General features: G+C 40.6%; 1 protein-coding gene across 6 annotated transcripts in view; it reads left to right on the plus strand.

Moving 5' to 3' along the window:
• tead1b (TEA domain family member 1b) overlaps positions 1–21,673 on the plus strand; it is a 52,115-nt gene extending 30,442 nt beyond the window's left edge. The window contains exons 4-15 of one of the 6 annotated variants that reach the window (XM_030084131.1): positions 1,786–1,850; positions 5,012–5,074; positions 5,165–5,227; positions 7,975–7,986; positions 8,899–9,030; positions 9,320–9,366; positions 9,501–9,562; positions 10,726–10,850; positions 13,306–13,479; positions 16,515–16,655; positions 16,775–16,927; positions 18,197–21,673. In XM_030084131.1, the coding sequence (XP_029939991.1) occupies positions 1,786–1,850; positions 5,012–5,074; positions 5,165–5,227; positions 7,975–7,986; positions 8,899–9,030; positions 9,320–9,366; positions 9,501–9,562; positions 10,726–10,850; positions 13,306–13,479; positions 16,515–16,655; positions 16,775–16,927; positions 18,197–18,310 (1,151 nt within the window). In that variant the 3' untranslated portion in view covers positions 18,311–21,673. Of the gene's footprint in view, positions 1–1,785; positions 1,851–5,011; positions 5,228–7,974; positions 7,987–8,898; positions 9,031–9,319; positions 9,367–9,500; positions 9,563–10,725; positions 10,851–13,305; positions 13,480–16,514; positions 16,656–16,774; positions 16,928–18,196 lie in introns of all 6 variants that reach the window. The other 5 variants (XM_030084002.1, XM_030084284.1, XM_030084207.1 and 2 more) reach the window with 5 other exon arrangements.
• The last annotated feature ends 206 nt before the right edge of the window (positions 21,674–21,879 follow it).

The raw sequence follows: 21,879 nt of genomic DNA on the forward strand, positions 1-21,879 counted from the left end.
TCCATGGCACTGGCTGGCTACAGCTGGACACATAATTAGAGTGCCTCCTTACCTATAATTTGTGTAATAGTTTTGGTTGGCGGCATGTTATTACCATATGAAAGGGCTAAGCAGGGGTCATGTGCATTGCTGCAGCAATTAGAGCAGAGCTGTGGGCAGAAGAATGTTTGGGGCCGTTGTTAATTGGAAATCTCTACAAAGCTATGCTTTAATTATAATTTAGTCAGAACTGTGCTGTTTTAAGCCCAATATATTCAGCTGCCATTATTTCCTGTAATAGTATGAACAGCCAGGTCTGTTTCCTTTCAAAGCATTGGGCTTTGAAGAGAATGAGATTGAATTAGATTAATTTTAAAGGCTGGCTGCTACTGTGAGGTTTGTTTTTCATGCTAATGCAACACGGTGTTGTCGCAGGAGAAACTGGGTCTGGTCTGTTTAGGAGATGGACGTGCGTTCAGATTTGCATGTACTCCTCACGTGTTTCACGGTTTACATCATTGGCCTCCTAATTCCATTTTCTTCATTTCTAGTTTATATTTCTGAAGGTGAAAAGCTATTGTTCACCAGTGGTCGAAAAGATAAAAGTACATATTTTAATTTTTTTTTTTTTTTTTTTTTAAATCAAGCCAAAGAGTCTGAGTTCTTTCTTAAATACCAGTGTAAACATACATTAGTGAACAGTGTGTATGTTTGTGTGTGTTTATGCTCCCTTCCAGGGTTCTCACAGCGGTTCATATGACCTGATTGTTTAATTTGGCACAAGTTTTACATTGGATGCCCTTACTCACACAGCAGTGAAGGGCTTTGCCCAGGGACCCGAGACCTGTGGCAGTGGGACTCGAACCAGTGAGCTTCCCCTTATACAATCTCACTTCCCTCTAGGCTACCACAAATGTATTTCTTATATGTGGGGTTTTTTTTATGCTTTTAAACTTTGGACATGCATGATTGGGTGAGGTTTGCAAAACATTTTTATGCAAAAACAGGTTTTTAATTTCATTTTTTAAGGTACTCAGTTTCACTTGTGTGTTGTTGTCCTGTGTGATGAAGTAAGGCTGGCATTGGGTTTGTTATGTTTCACATATAAAAGTCAACAATTTGCTGTTTGAGATACAAAAAATTCACCATAAGACGAAATAATGTTAATCAAAGGTGATGTAATCATGGTCACTTTTTATATAGTTGATGTTTCAAACTTTAAAGTCAACCTGAAATATATATTTAAATAAGTGCCACTGTATTTCTTTGGAATCTCATAACTCCTTACAAAAACACTTGAACTGTCATCAAGTGTTCAGATTACAAAAAAACCCAAAGTACTGGTACCGTGCTTTTTTTGCAGACTCAGTAACACACACACACACACACACACACACACACACACACACACACACACACACGCAGTCTTGTATTTCTATCCTTGTGGGGACCGTCCATTGACTCCCATTCATGTCTAGCCCCTAACCCTGACCCTTACCCTAACCCTAACCCACACCACAACAAAGCCTAACCCTAAAGAAATGTTTTTGCACTTTTACTTTTTTCAGTAACAACAACATGGTCAAGAAAACACTGTTTCTCCTACTTAGGACCGGAAAAAGGTCCCCACAAGGCACGTCGTTCCACGTTTTGCTATCCTTGTGGGGACATTTGGCCCCAACAAGGATAGAAATACGAGAACACACACACACACACACACACACACACACACACACACACACACACACACACACACACACACACACACGTGCATGTGTCCTAAATACATCTGTTATTCTCTTAAAGGTCGCAACGAGCTAATAGCCAGATACATCAAGCTTCGGACTGGAAAGACGAGGACCCGGAAGCAGGTAAGACAGGAGAAGAGACGTCTGTGTTGCCTGAGTGTCGGCAGCCTGTCAGATCTGACGGTGTGCAGACGGTCGCCTTTGTTTCTGCAGAAGCGAAACAAAGCAAGACAGAATAAGACAATGCTCAGCTGACAAGGAGGCTTGACAAGCTGACAAGTCCACTGTCGCTGCTGACTTGAATATCCCTAAAGTGTGGTTTTCCCAGAATTTGTCACTCCTCTGTGCACTTGCATGTACACATGAAATAGTTGAAGGTTTAACATACACTACCAGTCAGTCAACAGTTTGGACACAGCTTCTTATTCAGTGATTTTTCTCTATTTCCTTGAGTATTCACATTCTAGATTCTCACTGGAGACATAAAAACTATGAATGAACACGGTTATCTAATAAACAAACAAGTGTGAAATAACTCAGAATGTTTTAAAAAAAATTTTAACCTTCTTTAAAATAGCCGCCCCTTGCTTTGTTGCTGCTTTTTACACTCTTGACATTCTCTGGATGAGCTTCATAAGGTTTTCACCTGAAATGATTTTCCGACCGTCTGGAAGGAGTTCCCAGAGGTGCGAGCCCTTCTTGACCATTTTGCCTTCGATCTCATCATAAACCATCTCAAATGGGCGTAGGTCATCTGGTGCAGCGCTCCATCACTCTCCTTCTTGGTCAAATGTCTCTCACACAGCCTGAAGGTGTGTTTGGGGTCATTATTTTGTTTAAGAATAAATGATTCTCCAACTAAACCCAAATCAAATAGGATGACGTGTCGCTGCAGGATGCTGTGGAAGCCATGCTGGTTCAGTGTTTGAATAAATCCCCAACAGTAAAGCACCATCACACCTCCTTTTTCATGCTTCATGATGGGAACCTTTTCTGCGTCGCACAAAGGCATGGCAGGTGGAACCAAACATCTAGAATTTGGACTCATCAGACCTCCTCTGGTCTAATGTCCATTCCTTGTGTTTATTGGACCAAACATCTTCTCTGCTTGTTGCTTTTCCTCAGCAGTTGTTTTCTTGGCAGCTATTTGTTCGTGAAGGCCTGATCCACAGATTGTCCTCTGACTAGTTGATGTGTCTGGTACTAGAGGTCTGGGTGGCATTAATCTGGGCTCTAATCTGAGGTGCTGTTACCTTGTGATTTCTGAGCCTGGTCACTCAGATTAACTTATCCTCAGAGCAGACGTGACTCTGGGCCTTCATTTCGTGGGGCGGTCATCATCTGAGCCAGTTTCATCATAGTGCCTGATAGTTTTTGCCACTGCACTTTGGGACATTCAAACTTTTTTTCAGACTGACTGATCTTCAGTGCTGCAAGTCATGATGGACTGTTGTTTCTCTTTACTTTGCTGATTGACTCTTGGAATAATATAAATTCTAACAGCTGCCAAATAAGGTTGTCAGCTTTTGTCAGGTTGTCAACCTGCCTTCTGCACAACACAATTAATAATCCAAATACATTAGAAAGACAAGAAATTTCACAAGTGAGCCCTTACGAAGGACACCCGTGAAGATGGAAGCATTTCAGGTGACGACCTCGTGAAGCTCATTGGGGGAAAGCAAAAGGTCTGCTGCACTGTCAGCAAAGCAAAGAGTGGCTGCTTGAGAAATCTAAACTATAAAACATGTTTTGAGTTATTTCACACTTTTTACTGCATATTTTCATATGTGTTCATTCATAGTTGTGATGCCTTCAGTGAAAATCTACAGTGTAAATAGTCAAGAGAATAGTCAAGTAAAGAAAAAAAGAACATTGAATGAGAAGCTGTGTTGAAACCTTTGAATGGCAGTGTATATCATCAGCCTTTTATCTTGAATCCAGTTTTTATTTTATAGCACTGGTATGTTCACACACAACAAAGAAAAGCGCATTACTGTCATTTGAAATGTCATCTGCTGCAGTAGCTTTACGTTGGTCCTCCTCCTAACTGAATCTTCGGAATGGTGTGCTTGGACTACCTTGAAAAATGCATTAACATGGATCATCTCTGATCAGATGCACCAGTTGACCTCAAAATTCTCAGTGAAGCTCGAATAAATCGGTCAGCCATTGCTGTTTTATGACATCCTATAAATGTTGACGTTACAGTTCTTGCACTTGTTTTTTTGTATCTCAAACATTTAGAGGTTGTAATAATCAGTATCAAATAAAACACTGGGTATATTTGTGTGTAAGCTACGTAACGTTAGACAGACCCGATGGTGCTTCATGATGATTCATCTCAACTTCTAACAACAAATTCCCTGTATGATCACTGACTTGAATGGCAGTGATAAACAAGCCAGTGTCTGCAGTGACATTCGATCACTGTGTGTGAATTGATCAGTCTGGACCAGGGAGGCCATGTGGTTTGTCTCTCTGCAACACTTCTCCTCCATGCACAGTCAGACAGAGACAGAAAGTGCTCTACAGTTTCTTTCTTCTTCTTTTTCTTTTTTTTTCTTTTTGTTCTGTTTTTCTGCTTGTGTTGTTGGTTCAAGTGACAGTCATTTACGGTATGTAGTCAATTCATTTATTTGCCATTGATTGAAGCAAGAGTCAGTGGAGATGTAGATATTTTATCGACTAATTCTTGCTTTTTTTTTCATTCAAGTGATGCTCAAAGTTGAATTTGAGACAGAATTATGTAAATACTGAGCTTGGAAATACTTGACGGCTCTTTCTGCTCCTCATCTCGGGCGTGATTTGTGTTGGTACTGCCAGATGAGCTCGTTAATCTACCTCTCACAACTGTCTTCAGCAGTCATTGCTTCTCTTTCAAACTGCTGTTTTTCAAGCTACTCCGTGCTTCACCTGAGAATAGATAATAATTTAGCGGTGTGTGAAGGTCGGTGGTAAACTTGGCCGGTGAAATGCCTCGCCCGGCTCCCGTAAGGATACTAGACTAGCCCATTTTCATTCAGCACACAGCAGATCACATCTGTGTGCTCTTAATGTGTGCTAAAGGGGCCTGCATCCTCCTTAATCAGTTCACTTAAGTGACGACAACACACAGCATAACGCTTTATTGGCTGTTAGCTTGGTGTGTGGTTTGGAGATCCTTCTGTTATGCACCTTATCCCCCTGAAGTGTTTTCAAACAAAGACATGTGTAATCCATTTTGTACTTTTATTTTTTGGGTTCTTCTTGTTTTTTATTTTCCCTTTTCTCTGTTTTGAATGGAGGTGTCTAGTCACATACAGGTCTTAGCAAGAAAGAAAGTTCGAGAAATCCAAGCTGCCATTAAGGTACGTCTGGCTTTGCCCAGTTGCAGGGGGCTTTTCATTGCCATGGTTACAGGCTCTTCCTTTGTTTTCCTCCCCTCCCCTACCCCGCAGGTGTCTAGTCACATTCAGGTTCTTGCCAGAAGGAAATCTCGTGAGTTTCATTCCAAGCTAAAGGTATGCGCTTTTCTGCTTATGGGCTTGTTGGTTGCTGTGCGTCTGAACTTCCTGTTTCCTGTGGTGATGGAGTGAATGCCTGTTGCTCCGACCCTCTCCTCACTGCTCCCTGTTCAGCCCTCTCTAACCCCTCCTCATCTTCTCTGTCTTCGCTCACACATATACTGACATGCTGTCACCGTCTTGTTGGTTTGGCTTCACCTACAGGCATGTGCAACCGTCAGTGCCCCCCAAGATTTTATTTATTTATTAATTTATTTATTTATTTTATGCCAATATGGGCCTCAAAAACAATGGGTCTTCTCAGAAAAAGTGCGTCTTAATATAGATGTCATTGTCAAACAAGTCACACAAAATTGTTCAGATTTACTCACTGTGATATCTATATTTTTAAAAAAAGGAAAATAAATTGTCTTCTAGAAAATGTAAAACAGATATGTTCAATTGAGGGTTGGATATGAAGGGTCAAAGTGAATGGCTCTTTCAGAAAGATGAAAGTAAATTTGAACTGACTACTTACCAGAAGAACGTGTACCTTCAGGTGAGGCGTTACATTTTGTGGGGTTTGGCATCAGATAGTTTGCTCTTGCGTGGTGAGATATGAACAAACAGCCACTTGTTTGAAATCTAAACCACTCTCAGATAATTTCCTCCACTGTAGAGTTATTTATGTTGAAACATTTGAGGAGTCTTTCCAAATGCCTCACTGGACTCAAAGGCATCTGAATGTCCGAGCGATAAGCTGAGCCTAAATGTCAGATTTCTCTAAGACAGGCCCCACCTGTCACTTTCTAACCAGGTCCCAATGTGTGTATTACCTGATAACTCACTTTTTCAGTTTGGTGATTCAGCTAAATTAAAATAACATTTACAAAATCAAATGTGCGAGCTGTTTGTTTGGCTGCACCGCTTCTGTTATGAGACCAAATGAGTTAAATGTTGGATGGTTTAAATATGCCAAAACACATCTGCTTGGGGGAAACTTACCATTGCACGAGTCTTTATACAGGCGCATCTCAAAAATTGCAATATCATTAGAAAATTAATTGTTTTGTAAATTTGTTTTACTCTAACATATAGACAAGAAATGTTTATTTAATTGCTTGTGATCATTATGGCCTCCTGTTAAAATAAGAAAAACATCTGATCTCATGAAACATATTTAGAGATACTGTATTTTTTTATTTTCACGAATTCTAAAACTAATATTATCAAGAATTAAAAAAAAAAAAAAAGCTTGAAATATTTGTATTTGTGTAATTTTCCAAAATTATATGGAGGCTTTACTGGTTGTAATTTTTAAGATGCACTTGAATTTGCTCACCTTTCGTGGCACTTCCGTGCTTTAGGAGCAGTTTCTTGGTTCTTACTGGCTGATGTCTGAACTGATATTAGTCTTCATGTATTTATCGAGAAGCCGATCAGGCTCTTTGTTTATATAATGATTCGGTAAACCCCAAAAATCAAAGTGCGCACATGTCAGGAAGCATGCTGGCGTTGGCTGTTGGTGAGTGGCTGAGAGCTGAAGGTCCAAGGAAATTGTTCTGCTTCCATCTCTTTCCAAGAAGATTTTATATTAAAAAAAATAAATAAATAGTAATGATAATGATAATGAAACAAAGAAACGGTGGCATGGCAAGCAAGCGGGTCTCTGTTTAAAAAAAAAAGAATGAGGAGGACACTACACGTCCGGCTCATTTGACATTGTAACCCAACTTTTCCCCGCTGTCAGAGGCTCAGTGGCGCACATCGAGAGCGGAGAATGGCCGTGAAGCTGGCTGTTTCTGAAATGCCCTCTCTGCTTTCTTGTCCTGTCCTCAATCTGTTGATAACTCCGGGCTCTCACAATGCCATGGCTGTCAGTCGCTTTCCTTCCTCTTGGTTCAGATGTCGTCATTTCACAGCGTACTCACTAGTTATTTCAGAAATAGTGAAATCTGTTAAAATCACTGAAGAAAGCTTTTCAGAGTGGCAGATTAAAATGGGAGAGGAGCATTGTGAAAGAAGTAATCTTGAATAATACTGACCTGTAATTTAAGGTATTTTCTGAAGTAATGCTTGTATATCAAAGGACACTCCAACAATGTGCCATTTTCTTCTTTTCTTGGGGAGCCGACTATACATTTTGACTTTCTCACTTTGCTCCACTCCCAGTATTCAAGAGGAATTAATGACCCCTCATTAATCTGTGTGTGTGCGTGTGTGCTGAGAGACAGTCAAACAGGCAGCTAGCCACATGAATGCCTGGTCTTTCAGGGGCACAGGCGGCTGCCTGAAGAAAAACAGACAGCTTTTGTATGAATCCCTGTCTTTTCTCATTTAAAGCAAATTAGAGTTCAGTGGCAAAGAGGAATACAAGTGTGCCCTTCATTTTGGGGGCATCAGAACCTGCTGTTTCTGCTCCCGTCTGTGGCATTTCAGTAAAATTACAGTCATTAGTCACTACATTACTGTTCTGTTGTTTTGTCTTGAGTGATGACTACTGATCAGATTGGGAAAATTACAGAGAGCATGACTTTCGCCACAGAGACCAAAGATAATTTGTAAATACAAGTTTCATAATGCTTGGTTATGAAATGTTCATTACACATCTGTGCATGTTGTACTGTGTGACAAGTTGATTTTTCTTGATGTCTGAAAGTACAACAGTGATATTTTTAACATGTCCTGTTTAGACGTGAATTGCCGTACAGTACTCAGCGCCCGAATTACAATTTTACTCTAAATCCCTGTTTGTTTGCATTCAGGTGACAAGTATGGTAAGTACTGACTTCCTGTTTGTGGTGCCGTCTGTGCTTTAATTCGGGGCCTGCCTTGTCCTCCCGGCTGCTAGTTTAGCATTTTGTGTTGTAGTGGCACAATAGCTGCTGCCGTGTTTGTTCTTCATGCCTCGGTCTCTGTGTGTCGCCCTGTGAGCGTACTGTAGCTTGACTCTGCTCCAGCAGCATCTGTACTGCCAGCATGCTTACCTGTAGCTTCTGCCACCGGTCACACTGCATGGGTCTGCTAGTGTGGATGAGCTGCCCATGTGCGCACTTTGCTGCATTATTTGTACTTTAACAACAACAAAAAAAAAGGAAGAAAGAAACAATAAGCATTACCGAACAGTCCAAATGTAATGTTTATTGTGGATTTAGTTTTAACATATTTTAGCCAGAGCATTTACTATAAATTATTTAAAAAAAAAAAAAAAAAAAAAAAAAAAAACCTCTTGTCCAAAGATGAAACAAAATAAAGTTGCAACAGTTGAGATAAACCTTTAGCTTAGTTGTGTCCTTCAATTTTTACTTGGAAAAATGTTAATTCTATTTACATGTGTTATGTATAGAAATGTATCCTTGGGAAAAAAGTGCTTCTGAATGACTTTGTGAAAAGAGTTTTAGTGGTACGTTAGTCAACAAGCAAACTTGGATTTCAGTGCATACCATCGGTAGCTCCAGTTTATTGGAATTCTCTTCTCATTGTTGAGCACATACCTTAAAAAAAGCCTACACTTAGCAAAGCAACGCTGATGCTGCTTCTTTTAACCCGCTTGCTGTTTACTGTTGTGAGAGAGGTCAGTGGTGTTTTCAGTGTGTTGTTTAGAGCCTGGTTGTTGCTACCTCTCCCTGCAACGTGCCCCTCCTCTCCCTTCTGTGCGAGCGTTAAGCCTTTTGTGACTGCTGTTAAAGGACCAAGCCGTGAAGGACAAAGCCCTCCAGAGCATGGCCTCCATGTCCTCGGCTCAGATCGTCTCCGCCACGGCTATTCACAACAAGCTGGGCCTGCCAGGCATCCCTCGCCCAGCCTTCCCTGGAGCAGGGGTAAGAGCCTCGCCGACACCCCGCTATTGATTCATCCTGTCCAGCTTCACCCAGGGCAGCAGCGGGGCCAACCTCGCCGACACCCGGGCCAAATCACATTACACACCACAGCTTTGCACAACTGCCCCTATCAGATAAGCACATGATCAAAAGGAGTGGTAGTCAAGATAACTACATCCACTGAACATGAAGCTAAGAGCCATTTTGATCTTGTCACTAACAGCTGCTCACAATTGGATGCTCTTTGTTGTTTGTTCTTTGTTGTCTATTTATAAATCTCATTCTCTAGTTATGGCAGGGTATGATATCGACTGGTCAGCCGGGATCCTCACAAGAGTAAGTGTCGGATTCTATCGACTGCAAAAAAAAGAATCTAGAATCAGAAGAGACTCTTATAAAGCAAAAATGTTATGTTTTTTCCATATTATTTTTAGAGTAATAGTAACAATAATTGTCATTTCTTTCTCCAGTATCAAGCCTTTCACCCAGCAACCCTATCCCATCCAGCCAGCCGTCACAACAGCCATTTCAAGTGAGAATCGGCCTGATTGAAAATACTGTGATGTTGACATATAAAAACAAACCTTTCCTATTTAAATCCCTCTTTCCTTTTTTTTCTGTATATCTGAACCTGAAAACTTGCACAATAGTCAGGACCCTGCCAACATTTTTTTTTCGTAGACCACTTGTCCCTTTTATTACGTCCCTTTAAAAGACATTCTTTCAAATAAGTAGCTTGTGCAAATGAACAAGCTATTTATTGATGGTTTAAAGACATGGACATGTATTTAATTTGACTATTAAGGCACCACTGTTGTCCAACATCTAACATTAATGTAACATATCCTACTACAGGTTGTATTTGATATACCGTTGACCGCAACACCTAGAACATTTATGATATCAGGAAAATTCAGAAACTAGCAGTGAGAGAAATGGAGCTCCTCATCCTTACGCTGGCCACGAATCTGGACACACTTTGTATTGTCTAAGAAGGATTTTGCACAATTGCACAAAAACAACTGTATCCATGTTTGAAATGCAATTTATAGACAAGATAAGAATTTAAAGAAACTGCAGCACTCTCAGTGATCGCATTGAAACATTTTCCTCCAACAATTTCACTAATCCATGTTTAATGGATTTTATTGATTCATTGTTGTTGTGCTTAATTGTGGCACACATTACAAGCTGTCATGCCCCTGGTGGAACTCAGAGCCTCTCGTCTTTCACACAATTCATTCAGTACATTTCAGAACCTCCTCAGTTGTTTATTTGTTGCCTTTGAAGTAGTTGTGCCACAAATAAGCCGAATGAAAGAAATCTGCTGGAAGTAAACAGGGACAAAGCTGCAGGGACAGTTGATTCTACTGCAGACGATTTTGGTATCCAATTTTTTTTTTTTTTTTTTTTTTTACTAAATTAAAGTAATTTATATGTGAAGTTTTCAATATATTTTCATATACATCTAATGACACAGTGTTCCTCCTTTTTTAAAACAAATTTAATCATTTTTGTAGTTATGCCGTTGCCAGTTAACAACATTCCGGTCAACATGAATAAACCTGAACGTTGTCCCCACATGCTCTGAAACCATTTGACAGATGTAATGAAGGTTTGATTCTGGCTCCAAAGTGAACACATTGAGGCCGTGCTGTAAAACGACCCACTGAGAGGATGAATCTGCTCCTGCAGGTTACGAGCCCGCAGCAGCCCCTGCGCCCACGGCACCAGCATGGCAGGGCCGCTCCATCGGCACATCCAAACTCCGACTGGTGGAGTTCTCTGCCTTCCTGGAGCAGCAGAGAGACCAAGACTCGGTGAGCAGAGCGTTACACCAAAACATGAAAAATCACTGTTCATTCCCTCCTCTTATCATCCTGTCCTTCCCTCGATGAATGCACCGGGACATTTTCCCAGGCAGGCAGTCAGCTGAGAGGAGGCCAAACCAAGCTGAGAGGAGTGTATCTGGCCTGTAGCAACGAATGACATGGAAACCTGCAGAGATATTGATTAATCAGTTCCTTAAAAGGCATGCTAAATCTATTTTTATGCTCCGAAGCTCAGCAAGACAACGCACAGCCTCACAAAATGTGAGCTCTCTTTGCATTTCCTGTTTGCTTTAGCAATTAAACGTTTGTCTACATTTTCCGGTGCAATTTCGGAATTGATATCGCATGACAGCAGCCATTAATCTTACATGCAGCTTAATGCTTGGAATTGTTGCGTTTGCCCTGAAGGCTGCATGCTAGCCTGGCTGCTCTGTGAGCTTTTTAACCAGAGTGCAGCGCCACATGACATCGGTTAATATGGTCACAGCAAGGACAACAACAACCCTCCTCTGAAGAGAAAATGTTATTCTCCAAATTTGCTGCTTCCCCTTACCAGATTTTGATCGTGTATCTAAGATTTCAGGTTGAAAGCAAAGTAACCGTTACTGTATTTGAACAACCAAGACCAAATATTCTTGCTTTAAAGTTGCAGAAATACAGATCAATGTATTGTGATGTGATGTATGATATACAGTGTTTTCTGGGTTATTCAATAAAATGCTAAATAGATCCATATAATATAGATACAAGACAGACATGCCATGTACCTTTATTAAAAAAAAAATGTTTTACTTTGATACAAATAGGAACACAAGTGTCTCCATTGTCAGGATGAAAACATTATGGAGCTGAAACATGAATAATCCTGTTTCAAATTGAACACATGAGTCTGTTTGTTAAAGGAATACTCCGAAGATTTTGGACCCACGCCCTATCCCGATCATTTACAAAGTGAGATAAGCTCATAAATACCTTTTTTGTGTCTGTGCGTCCAGTGGCTAGATCCTAGCTGTTAGCATCGTAGTTAGCTTAGCTCAACTGCTGGAGGTGAAGAGGAGACAGAGCCGGACTGACGAAAGTGGACAAAATACTCCTTCCAGGGGTCCAGGGGACGGCGTATTAGCACGTGAAGTAAATTCAAATGGTTATAAAACATTTTAAAAGACGTGTTTTCTTTTCAATCTGTTAAAATAATGTTTTGATACACACAGACCTGCGCATGCGCAGTGCTCCGTGGACGGATATACCGGAGCACAGCAGTAGACTCAGCCGCTGTGCGCCGGTATATCCTTCCGCGGCGCACTATGCTGGTGCAGATCTGTGTGTATCAAAATGTTATTTTAACGGAAAACACGTCTTTTAAAATGTTTTATAACCATTCGGATTTACTTCACATGCTAATACGCCGTCCCCTGGACCACTGGAAGCAGTATTTTGTCCACTTTCATCAGTCCGGCTCTGTTTCCTCTTCACCTCCAGCAGTTGAGCTAAGCTAACTACGATGCTAACAGCTGGGATCCAGCGACTGGACGCACAGACACAAAAAAGGTACTTATGAGCTTATCTCACTTTGTAAATGATAGGGATAGGGCGTGGGTCCAAAATCTTCGGAGTATTCCTTTAAGGTAAAGAAAACATTTTAAGACCAATGCATCATGCTGCAACTACAGGAACATAAAGATGAAAGATCATGTCATTGTATGATGTTCAAGATGGACTTTAACTGTTTTTGTGATATGCATGTTGTTTTAATTCAATCTGAGGTTTGGTACATTTTTATTTCATTGGTTTATTAAAAAAAAGAGAAATCTTAAAATGCAAATGTCACACATATTACATACTGACACTTCATTCTTGATTCTTTATATATTTAATGATATTTAATTTTAAACACTACCAACAGTTCATTAACTGGAGGAATTGAAAATATAGAGTATTGCTACTTACACTGTTTTGGTTGATTATTAAATGGTTCCATCAAAATGCATTGCAGCGCCTCCTGAGGGTTATTGAATTTCGGGGAGGCATTCTTGTATTTCTAGCTTTATTTAATACAAATGAGAAGATCAGTTTGTATTTGGCTTTAGTGAAGCAGAATGTTAATACCTAATTTACACGTCTTAAAGTAGAAAAGTTGTTTAAAACCACTCGGAGACTAATAAAAAGCAGTGTTGCAAAGGGTAATTTTTCATCATTATTGTTTTGTTACCAATTCAGTGCAGGCTGCCACTTGTTGACTGTGATGGTTATTTGTCAGAGATGGCTTATTGTCCTTCAGTGAGCCTGTCTGTGATGATGACTGACTGGATATTGAAGTGCAAATTTGATGTAGACGATTTCTATTTACATTTAGGCAAGCCACTGCTGAAATCAGCCTAGACTGTCTTGAATTTGACTTTTTTTTTTCTCAATTTAATTCTATTTTTCTTCTCATTCCTTGTAGTACAACAAGCACCTATTTGTACACATCGGACAGACAAATCACTCCTACAGCGACGCCCTACTGGAGTCGGTGGACATCCGCCAGATTTATGACAAGTTCCCAGAGAAGAAAGGAGGACTGAAGGAGCTGTACGGGAAAGGGCCACAAAATTCCTTCTTCCTTATAAAATTCTGGGTGAGTGTCATTTATCAGCCATGCTGACATGCGTCAGATAAAATCTGCACATGTTGCGGCCTGATTATGTTTTCTATACATCAATCTTCATCTGGTTGTGAGGGTTTGCTCGCTGCGTTGTGCTTGATGGCTGAATCCTGTTTTGCCGCAGCGTGCTCGGGTTTGTGTTTAGTGATTGGGCGTAATCAGTCCACATGGAGAAGATTGCTCTCTTAATGTTTGCAGAATGCACTCTGCTATATTTGGACTTGCATAGCAGGAGAGCCTTTGATCAAAGCACTCGCTAATTCAGTGTAATATCTCTAAACAATGGAGTGACCTGGTTGCACTCCTAATGGCTGTTTAAACATCACATGTATTTCCTCCCCGATGCAAAATGCTAACTAGCGGCAGCCAACAAAGTAGGGCCCGATGCACTTGGACCAAGTCCTCTCGAATTCCTTTTGAAGTGACCGACAAATCTAAATTTCAAATGAAAGGCAGAATCTGCACAATAATGAATGTATAACTGCTTTGCTTAATGAAGGAGGAGAATGTTGCAGGAGCATGTCTCCTCTTTTTGTGTCCGTAATGAACAGGATGTTCAGGGCATGGAGAGGCTGCCCTCCAGGAGCAGACCCGCTCAACCTTGTAAATCAGTCTTTTAACGTAACTTCATTTAATCCTCTTTCCAGTCTTGTTTCCAGCGCGAGCACATTAACATGCGTTTTCAGATGTGGCTGAGATCATTTCGTGTAATGCACAGATCATCTCAATAGGCCTGTGATCACATAGATTCCAGTCCTGGTTAAGTCCCAGACGCTGCTTCCAGCAGTACAGCTGCAGAAATCTCATTGTTTTACCATTGTTTTCATTCTTTTGTGGTTATTACAGTTTGTAATTAATTTATTAGCAAAATATCTTATCCCAGGTAACATTTTAAAATAATACATTTTTATTTGTGTGACACTTTATATGAGCTAAATGACAGAAATCAACAAGACTTGGAAAACGAAAGTAAATGATGGTGAAAAATAAACTTTTCCATTATATTCAACATGTTTTTGCACTTTTTATGCTAATACGACAACGGCCAGTTATACTTTTAAGAGGCAATTATTCTCATATATTTTTTGTGACGATCTTATTAGCATGAAAGAAACAATAAAACGCTGCCTCAAGATTCGAACTGTGGAGCCAAAACAAAAACTGGAGCTCATCTCTTTGATGATATCTGTAAATACCTGGTGAAAATCTATTTTAACATATCTGTATTGATAAAGACAAAAGAAAAACAAATATTAAAAAAAAGACAAAAAACAAAAAGCTGGAACACTGAACATTGCAATCAGCAGGTGACCCAAAAGTCACAAGTCCAAATGATCTTGTTATCATCTGGAGTGATATTTTTTTGTCTTTGTGTTGACAAAGTTACACTACTTCTATCTATGCTGCATATTCTGCACTGAACTTTAGTCCTATACATCACTGAGTGCGCCTGCCCCACAATGCAACGTGGTATTTACAAAAAATACAATCAATAGGACATTCTAAGACCTCTCCTCGTGCGGTGAGTGTGAGCTCTGTTTTTTACTTTTTTTTTTTGTAAGAGAACATAAAGAGCTGCCAAATATGAGCTCAGTTATTTTATTTATTCTAATTGTAAATGCTTTATGAGTGATGAAGGGAAAACAAAGTGAGATGGTCAGACCATAGCTGTGCTTTCTCACTGCTATAGACCTGAATGTGTCCCTGTCCTGGTCACGCGGTCCTCATGCTTTCATTCATGCTGCACCACAGAACAGAATTGCAGTACGTCAGTTGTGTTTGACGGAGGAAAAAGAAAAGAAAAGCAGTGATAATAATCAGGCACGCTAAACTACTGTACGTCATTCCAAGGGAGCTGAGCTTTATTTAGCGTCCATCCAGCAGCTGATATCCATCTACATCTTTATACTGCTTCACCCAACTTGGGATTGGAGGCTGCTGGAGTTGGTTCCCGCTGCCAAGGGGCGGCGGAGAGATACACCCAGCGCAGGCCATCGGTCCTTCACAGCTGGTCTGGAGGCGGTCTGGAGTCACCCAGTTCATCTCAAATGCATGTTTTTCGACGGTGGGAGGAAAAGAGATTAGAGAAAGCCCATGAACCTACAGGGAGAACATGCAAACTTCACACAGAGAGGCCTCCCTATGGGACGAGACCTTTTTAAAACATATTGCTAAACATTTACAAATTAACATTGTATTTTATAAAATAGACAGTTGCACTTAATTAAAAAAACAGAAGCTTCCCCTGCAACTCTTATCGAATTTAACACATCTGAAACGAAGCGCTATAGCTCCTGCATCACATTTGGTCATAACGTTCTCAAAAGTCCTCTTCAGTGAAAGTGACTTGAGAAAAGAGCTACAGGTGTGCGTTTTATTGCAGGTTGGTTCTGATACGAGGAGCTCCGGGTTTGAAATGCTTCATTTTTCCATGTTGTAAAACGTTTTCATGTTTTCCTTTGAGGGAGAAAATCATGTCTGTCCGACTCAAGGTTTCATTTCCGCAGTAGCCCGAGTCCAATGCCGTACAGCTTCTCCACTTGACAAACATTCAAAGTAGAAAAATTAGATTTTTTTTTTTATGTGCGGTGGCTGTAATTATTTTGAAAGACAATCTCTGGACAGAAAAGCTCAACAAATATTTTCTGAATTTTTCTTTCATCTCGTCCTGTGGAATAATGTGCTGCTCTGAAGTCCACATTATAACTTAATCAACCCTCCTTTTGTCCCTCAATAAAAAAAACTAAACACGCATTTTCTTTTGCATTTCTCAAAATATGAAAAGAATGTAATGAGATGAAATTCTTTGCCTGTTTTTATCTGGAGGTCACAATTATCTCCATCAAAACTTTTAAAATGCTTGAATTATTGAGTAATAACTGCTTATTATAAACTGCAAATTAACTTTTCAATGAGATTCTTTTTTTTTGAAAATACCTCCGTTTCTTAAAAAAAAAAAAAAACTGTGTGTGTTTGTGTGTGTGTGTGTGTTTTCTTCTCTGGTTCAGGCTGACTTGAACTGCAACATCCAGGATGACACTGGATCTTTCTACGGAGTCACCAGTCAGTACGAGAGCTCGGAGAACATGACCATCACATGCTCCACTAAAGTTTGCTCCTTCGGGAAGCAGGTGGTGGAGAAAGTCGAGGTATGGGCTCCAGTTTTCCTCCTCAGAAACAGCCACACGTTTGATTTTCACTCTACACTCTGATGATTTCATTGTGGGATGCGTTTCTTTTTTTTTTTTTTTTTTTTTTCCTTCCTCAGACTGAATACGCGCGGTTTGAAAACGGACGGTTCGTCTACCGGATAAGTCGGTCCCCCATGTGCGAATACATGATCAACTTCATCCACAAGCTAAAGCATCTGCCGGAGAAGTACATGATGAACAGCGTGCTGGAGAACTTCACCATCTTATTGGTAATAACCCCGGTGACCCGGGCGACCCGTCGGGCCTGTCCGGGACTCTTTCCGCTGTCGGGGTTTTTGCCTCCTGCTTCGAGATGAGTTCCTCTGGCCGCTCTCACATTCCTGCCATTCCTCGGGGGATGAGACGCAGTGTGAGGAGCCTCATTATCTGCAGGGGAGAGGGGAGGGCAAGAGTGAGCGGGGACCCGTTATGAGGTCGTAAAGGGACGCTCGCCATTACTGGGAGAGCGGGAAGGAGTGAGGAGAGGTGTATGGATGTTCATACGTGTACACACACACACACACACACACACACACACACACACACACACACACACACACACAAAAGCTTTTTTTGCCCCTGAAGCATCTCCAGTCATTCTACATGTTCTCATGTAAAATGTGTCCTCAAAACTCATGAGGCGTTTTCCAAATCTATGAACTGTTGTGCTTCCAGAGATCAAGAAGTGCTTCCCATCCACTTATTAAAGGCATGTAAGAAGCATAAAGCCCGCAGGAGGAACCACAGACAGGTTTCTATTAGCAGTCGCTCATGACCTCTGACGCTTTTTTCCTCCTCTCTGAATCAAAGTGACACATTCCGCAGGTTGCATTTCCATTATCTGGCAGGTATATCGCTACAGGCTTATCCCCCTCCACTTGATGATATGACTAGGAAAGCATTTTTCTTGCCTTTTGTGCTCGTTTTCATTGTCCAGCAGCTATGTTGAATAAGTTAAAAGCCAACTTGTATGAAGCACCTTAAACCATCGAGCAATAACTTTTTTTTTTTTTTTTAGAACTTTGAGTTATGTCAAGTATGCCTTTCTGTCACATATTTACATCGATGCTGTCAGGTGGTAGAGCTTACTTCTGAGCTGAATAGTTATTTGAAATTAGGGTGCAGAGATTAAACATGAACGTAGAAAAACATCCTTACACGTCATGGCTTCTGTTGATCTCTCATGCAAGCGAGAATCAAAGCTGTTTTTCTTTCTGTTAAACTGACAGAAAATCTCAGAATCAGAAATCCCAAATTTCAAACAAGAGCATTCACATTAGAATAGTGAAGGTAAATGTCATTCTGTCAGTAAACCGCTCGGAAATACTGAGAATAGGTAGCAATATACAGCCAAGGATATATAAAAAAAAGCACCTTGAGTGGTTCGTACGCCCCAATTTCAGAATCAATGCATCTGTAAATTCTCCTTCCAGACACACACTGTGGGAAAACTGCTTCTTTACTAAAAGGTGTGTGTGTGTGTGTGTTTTGACCTGCAGGTGGTGACGAACAGGGACACCCAGGAGACGTTGCTATGTATGGCGTGTGTGTTTGAAGTCTCGAACAGCGAGCACGGCGCCCAGCATCACATCTACAGACTCGTAAAGGAATGAACGTCCCAGAAACCCCCCTCCTCCTCCCCCTCCCGCCTTCCTCCCCCCTCCTCTCTCCTCCTCTTCATAGACTTACCAACCTCAGAAACAAGTGGCAGTGCCTCTACATGACAAGTCATACCTACAATGATTTTTTTTTTTTTTTTTTGGGTCAAGATATCGGGTGAAGTGAGTCGTTCTGAATCTGTTTTAATATAAGTGTTTGTTGTTTGACTGCAGCTGTGGATTGCGGTACAGTTGTTTTATGTTTAAATATGAGGATTCTTTCCTTTTCTAATGCGTTGGAGTCGGTCTCTGTTGGGTATAAATGTGGCCGTTCTTAAAGAATTTTACTCGATTTATTTGCTAAATGGAAAATGTACTTGTTGTCTTCTGCTTTGTTAACGAAAAAAAAAAGGATGCGAGCCTTTTCTATCAGCGGCTTGATGTGGTCTGTGTGTAACATGTTCCGAGGGTGTTTTGTACGTCTGTACTTCATAATTTGTGACCATACATACTGTAGATATACGGACATGCACCCACAGCCAATAGACTTTCCAAAGAAACAAAAGTAACAACACTATATGATGACACAGCAGCTGGAAGCGAGTGGTTGTGACTATTGCAGGATTTCCTGAGAAGTAAATGAGCAAACAACTCGGCTTTCAGTGGAATATTTATCATTGTGAGAAGCACTCCAAGTCTTAGACACTAAGAACAGAATGAAAGCACTGTGAAAACGCCACAAACGTCTCGCCCGCATCTGCTTCGTGAGTGTAGGAAGTTTCACCGCCCTGCTCAGCATTTCTGCGCCGCCAGCGCGTCTTTTTTTTTTTTTTTTTTCCTTCGTGACGATTATTGGGACAATTTGTAGGTTTCAGACTGGTGAAAGTACTGCTACAATTTACTCTAATCGGACTCCCGTCTGGTCCCAAAAAAAAAGCACTTTGTTCTCCTTTTCTGTGCTTGCCTTAGTGATGCTTACTTTTTTGTTCTGTGGTTTTAATACAGTTCAGATTATGGCGACACTACGGACGACTTAACGCGGCTTGCCTTCTTCAGTATATCCCCTCCAAAAGAACTGACAGTATGTTTCACCCCCACCCCCCCTCCACCTCCCCTCTGGGACGACGGTGCGATGACTCCAAGCCAGAGTGTTGCTGCCTTCACGGTCACACTGTGCTCACGTGTTTCTGTGGCCTACGCCGATCCCGAGCCTTAAACAAGTCAAAGCTGTGTGCGAGCTCCAAAAGACGCCACGAAAACTGTGATCTCTACGTGTGTTTGCATCGTGTGAGAACAAATCATCATACAGTCTGCCAAAGCGTAAGTGTACAGTGCCTTAGAAGATACTCTGACATTACCCTCTGCTTTCTTTGGAATTTAAATCAGTTTTTGTGGAAGAAAGAGACAAAAATGACACTTCCCCATGTATTCCTTGGTGTGTTGTATCCTACAAATAGTTTTCTAAAATTGGTACACTCCTGGAAATCTGACTTTTGTTGATGTTTTTTTTTTTTTTTTTTTTTTTTTTTAAGAGGCAGTACACTTATGTTAAGAAACATTTGCAAAATTTAAGCTCAGAAACTGGTTGTTTTTCCTCTAACACTGTATAATGTTCCTCAAATATTTGCTTTTTTTTTTTTTTGTACGAACCTACTCGTAACACTGAATGACTGCCTTTCCTATCACAGAAGACCAAAAATACAGAGATACAGTCAGTTGTTTGTCCTGCATGGTAGCAAGGAAGTGCCTTTGGTTTTAAGATTTCCAGCTTCAAAACAACGAAACAGAAATTTAATAAGAAGTTTAATGTCAGACCAAAAATCACACACACACACAAAAAAAAAGACTTATGAGTGAAACCAATCACCGCATTGCCTTTGAAAGGATTGTCATGACAGCAGGGGAAGAAGAGTTACTGGTTAGATAAATGAAATATATTCATTTTATTATACTATTCACGAGTTATGTATTTGAAGAAAAAAAAAAGAGAAAAAACTGAAAGCCTATTTCTGATATTGTTCAGCCGCTGGCTGCATGCAGGACGTCAATCTGAACACACGCCGAGGCTGTCTGCTTCGTGCACACTTGCAGGTTCAAGTGAGTTTTAAAGAAGAGGTTCTTGGGAAGCATTGTGGGTTTTTTTCTCTTTCTCACAGCCGCGCGCCTCCAGCGTGCTGAGAAACCACAATAATCACCAGACTTTCACAATGTCACCTTGAATGATGCCGTGGCGCCGACAGGGCACAGCAGACACACACTCTTTTTTTTTTTTTTTTTTTATCGTTTATTAAGCTTCTTTAACATTGGAAAAATAGTTAACACTACAGTACAAACTCTAAAATCCAATTTTAGGATGTGGCTGAAACTTAAAGTGTAGCTAATCTCTATTTTTTCTTTCTTTTTTTTTTTTTCCCTCCCACAACTGCGGTTGTGGACGAGGACGTCAAGGCTGATCCTTCCACTGTGAGGAAGACATCTTACAATCTTACAATCATCCAGAGTATTTTAATCAAAGAAGCTCTACTTAACGGTGGAAGACATCTCTGGTGGATTCAGATAACGTTCAATCGCTCAGTATTTTCCCACAGTCCTGTGGACGCCGTGGAGTTTGAATAGGCTCTTTTTCTTTTGTTTACCCTGTGTATCTGTTCACATTTATTGATTACATAGTGGGATGTTTTCTTCTTGTATGTGTATACAGTTGTGCTTGGTTTCGTGATGACATTGTCTGTGTATTGCAAGCCCGACGAGATGATGATGATGATGATGATGGTGATGATGATGTTACTGCTGCACTGCTGGTACAATTCTGACATTTCAACACTAAAACAGCAGGACTGCTGCCTGAGATGGCACCAAGGTCTGGCGAACCATTTTGAATACATTATAGACACACACACGCGCGCGCGCACACACATACACGGTTAATTTGAGGAATCATGCTGCAAACATATCAGCAGTTTAGCCCTTGTTAATTGTATTTTTTTAAAGAGTAGGTACTGGTACCTTTCTGTTTTATGACCATCTCAGATGGTGGCTTTAAAGTGATTCTTATAGCTCACATATAGCTGTCATACACACATATGAGTTATTGTGTGCAAATGTATTTTTCTCCTCCTTTTTCTTTATTTTGTAAAAAGGTGCTTTGTATAAAATGATATCTTAGCTTTTCTTGGTACAGTTGTGTGATATCTTTCCATATTCATGACAGTGAAAGTGTTGGAGCGACGGAGAGAAAAGAAGCTCTGCTACGTTTTTGTGTTTCTGCATATGGTCGTGTCTTTGCTCCGTAACATTATGATGCCTTCTTGACGACAGTAGATATTTTGTAGCTTTCTAGATACTTTGTATGTATGCAATATTGAAGTTAAATAAATTTAAAAAAAATTATTCCCACTTTTTTGTTGTTGTTGTTGTTGTCGTCACTGTTTGCTGAATCAGTCGCTGCTGTTTTACTGTCAGGCACATTAAATGGAGGATTGTGGGAGGTTTTCCTCTGAATTAACTTTTTGTCTGCATCAACTTCAGACCAACAGCAGGTGGAGCCTGTGGCTTTATTTTTAACTGTCCATGTCCCCATTTCA

Source organism: Salarias fasciatus, chromosome 1 (genome assembly GCF_902148845.1).
Source record: "Salarias fasciatus chromosome 1, fSalaFa1.1, whole genome shotgun sequence".
In the NCBI taxonomy this organism is placed as follows: domain Eukaryota; kingdom Metazoa; phylum Chordata; class Actinopteri; order Blenniiformes; family Blenniidae; genus Salarias; species Salarias fasciatus.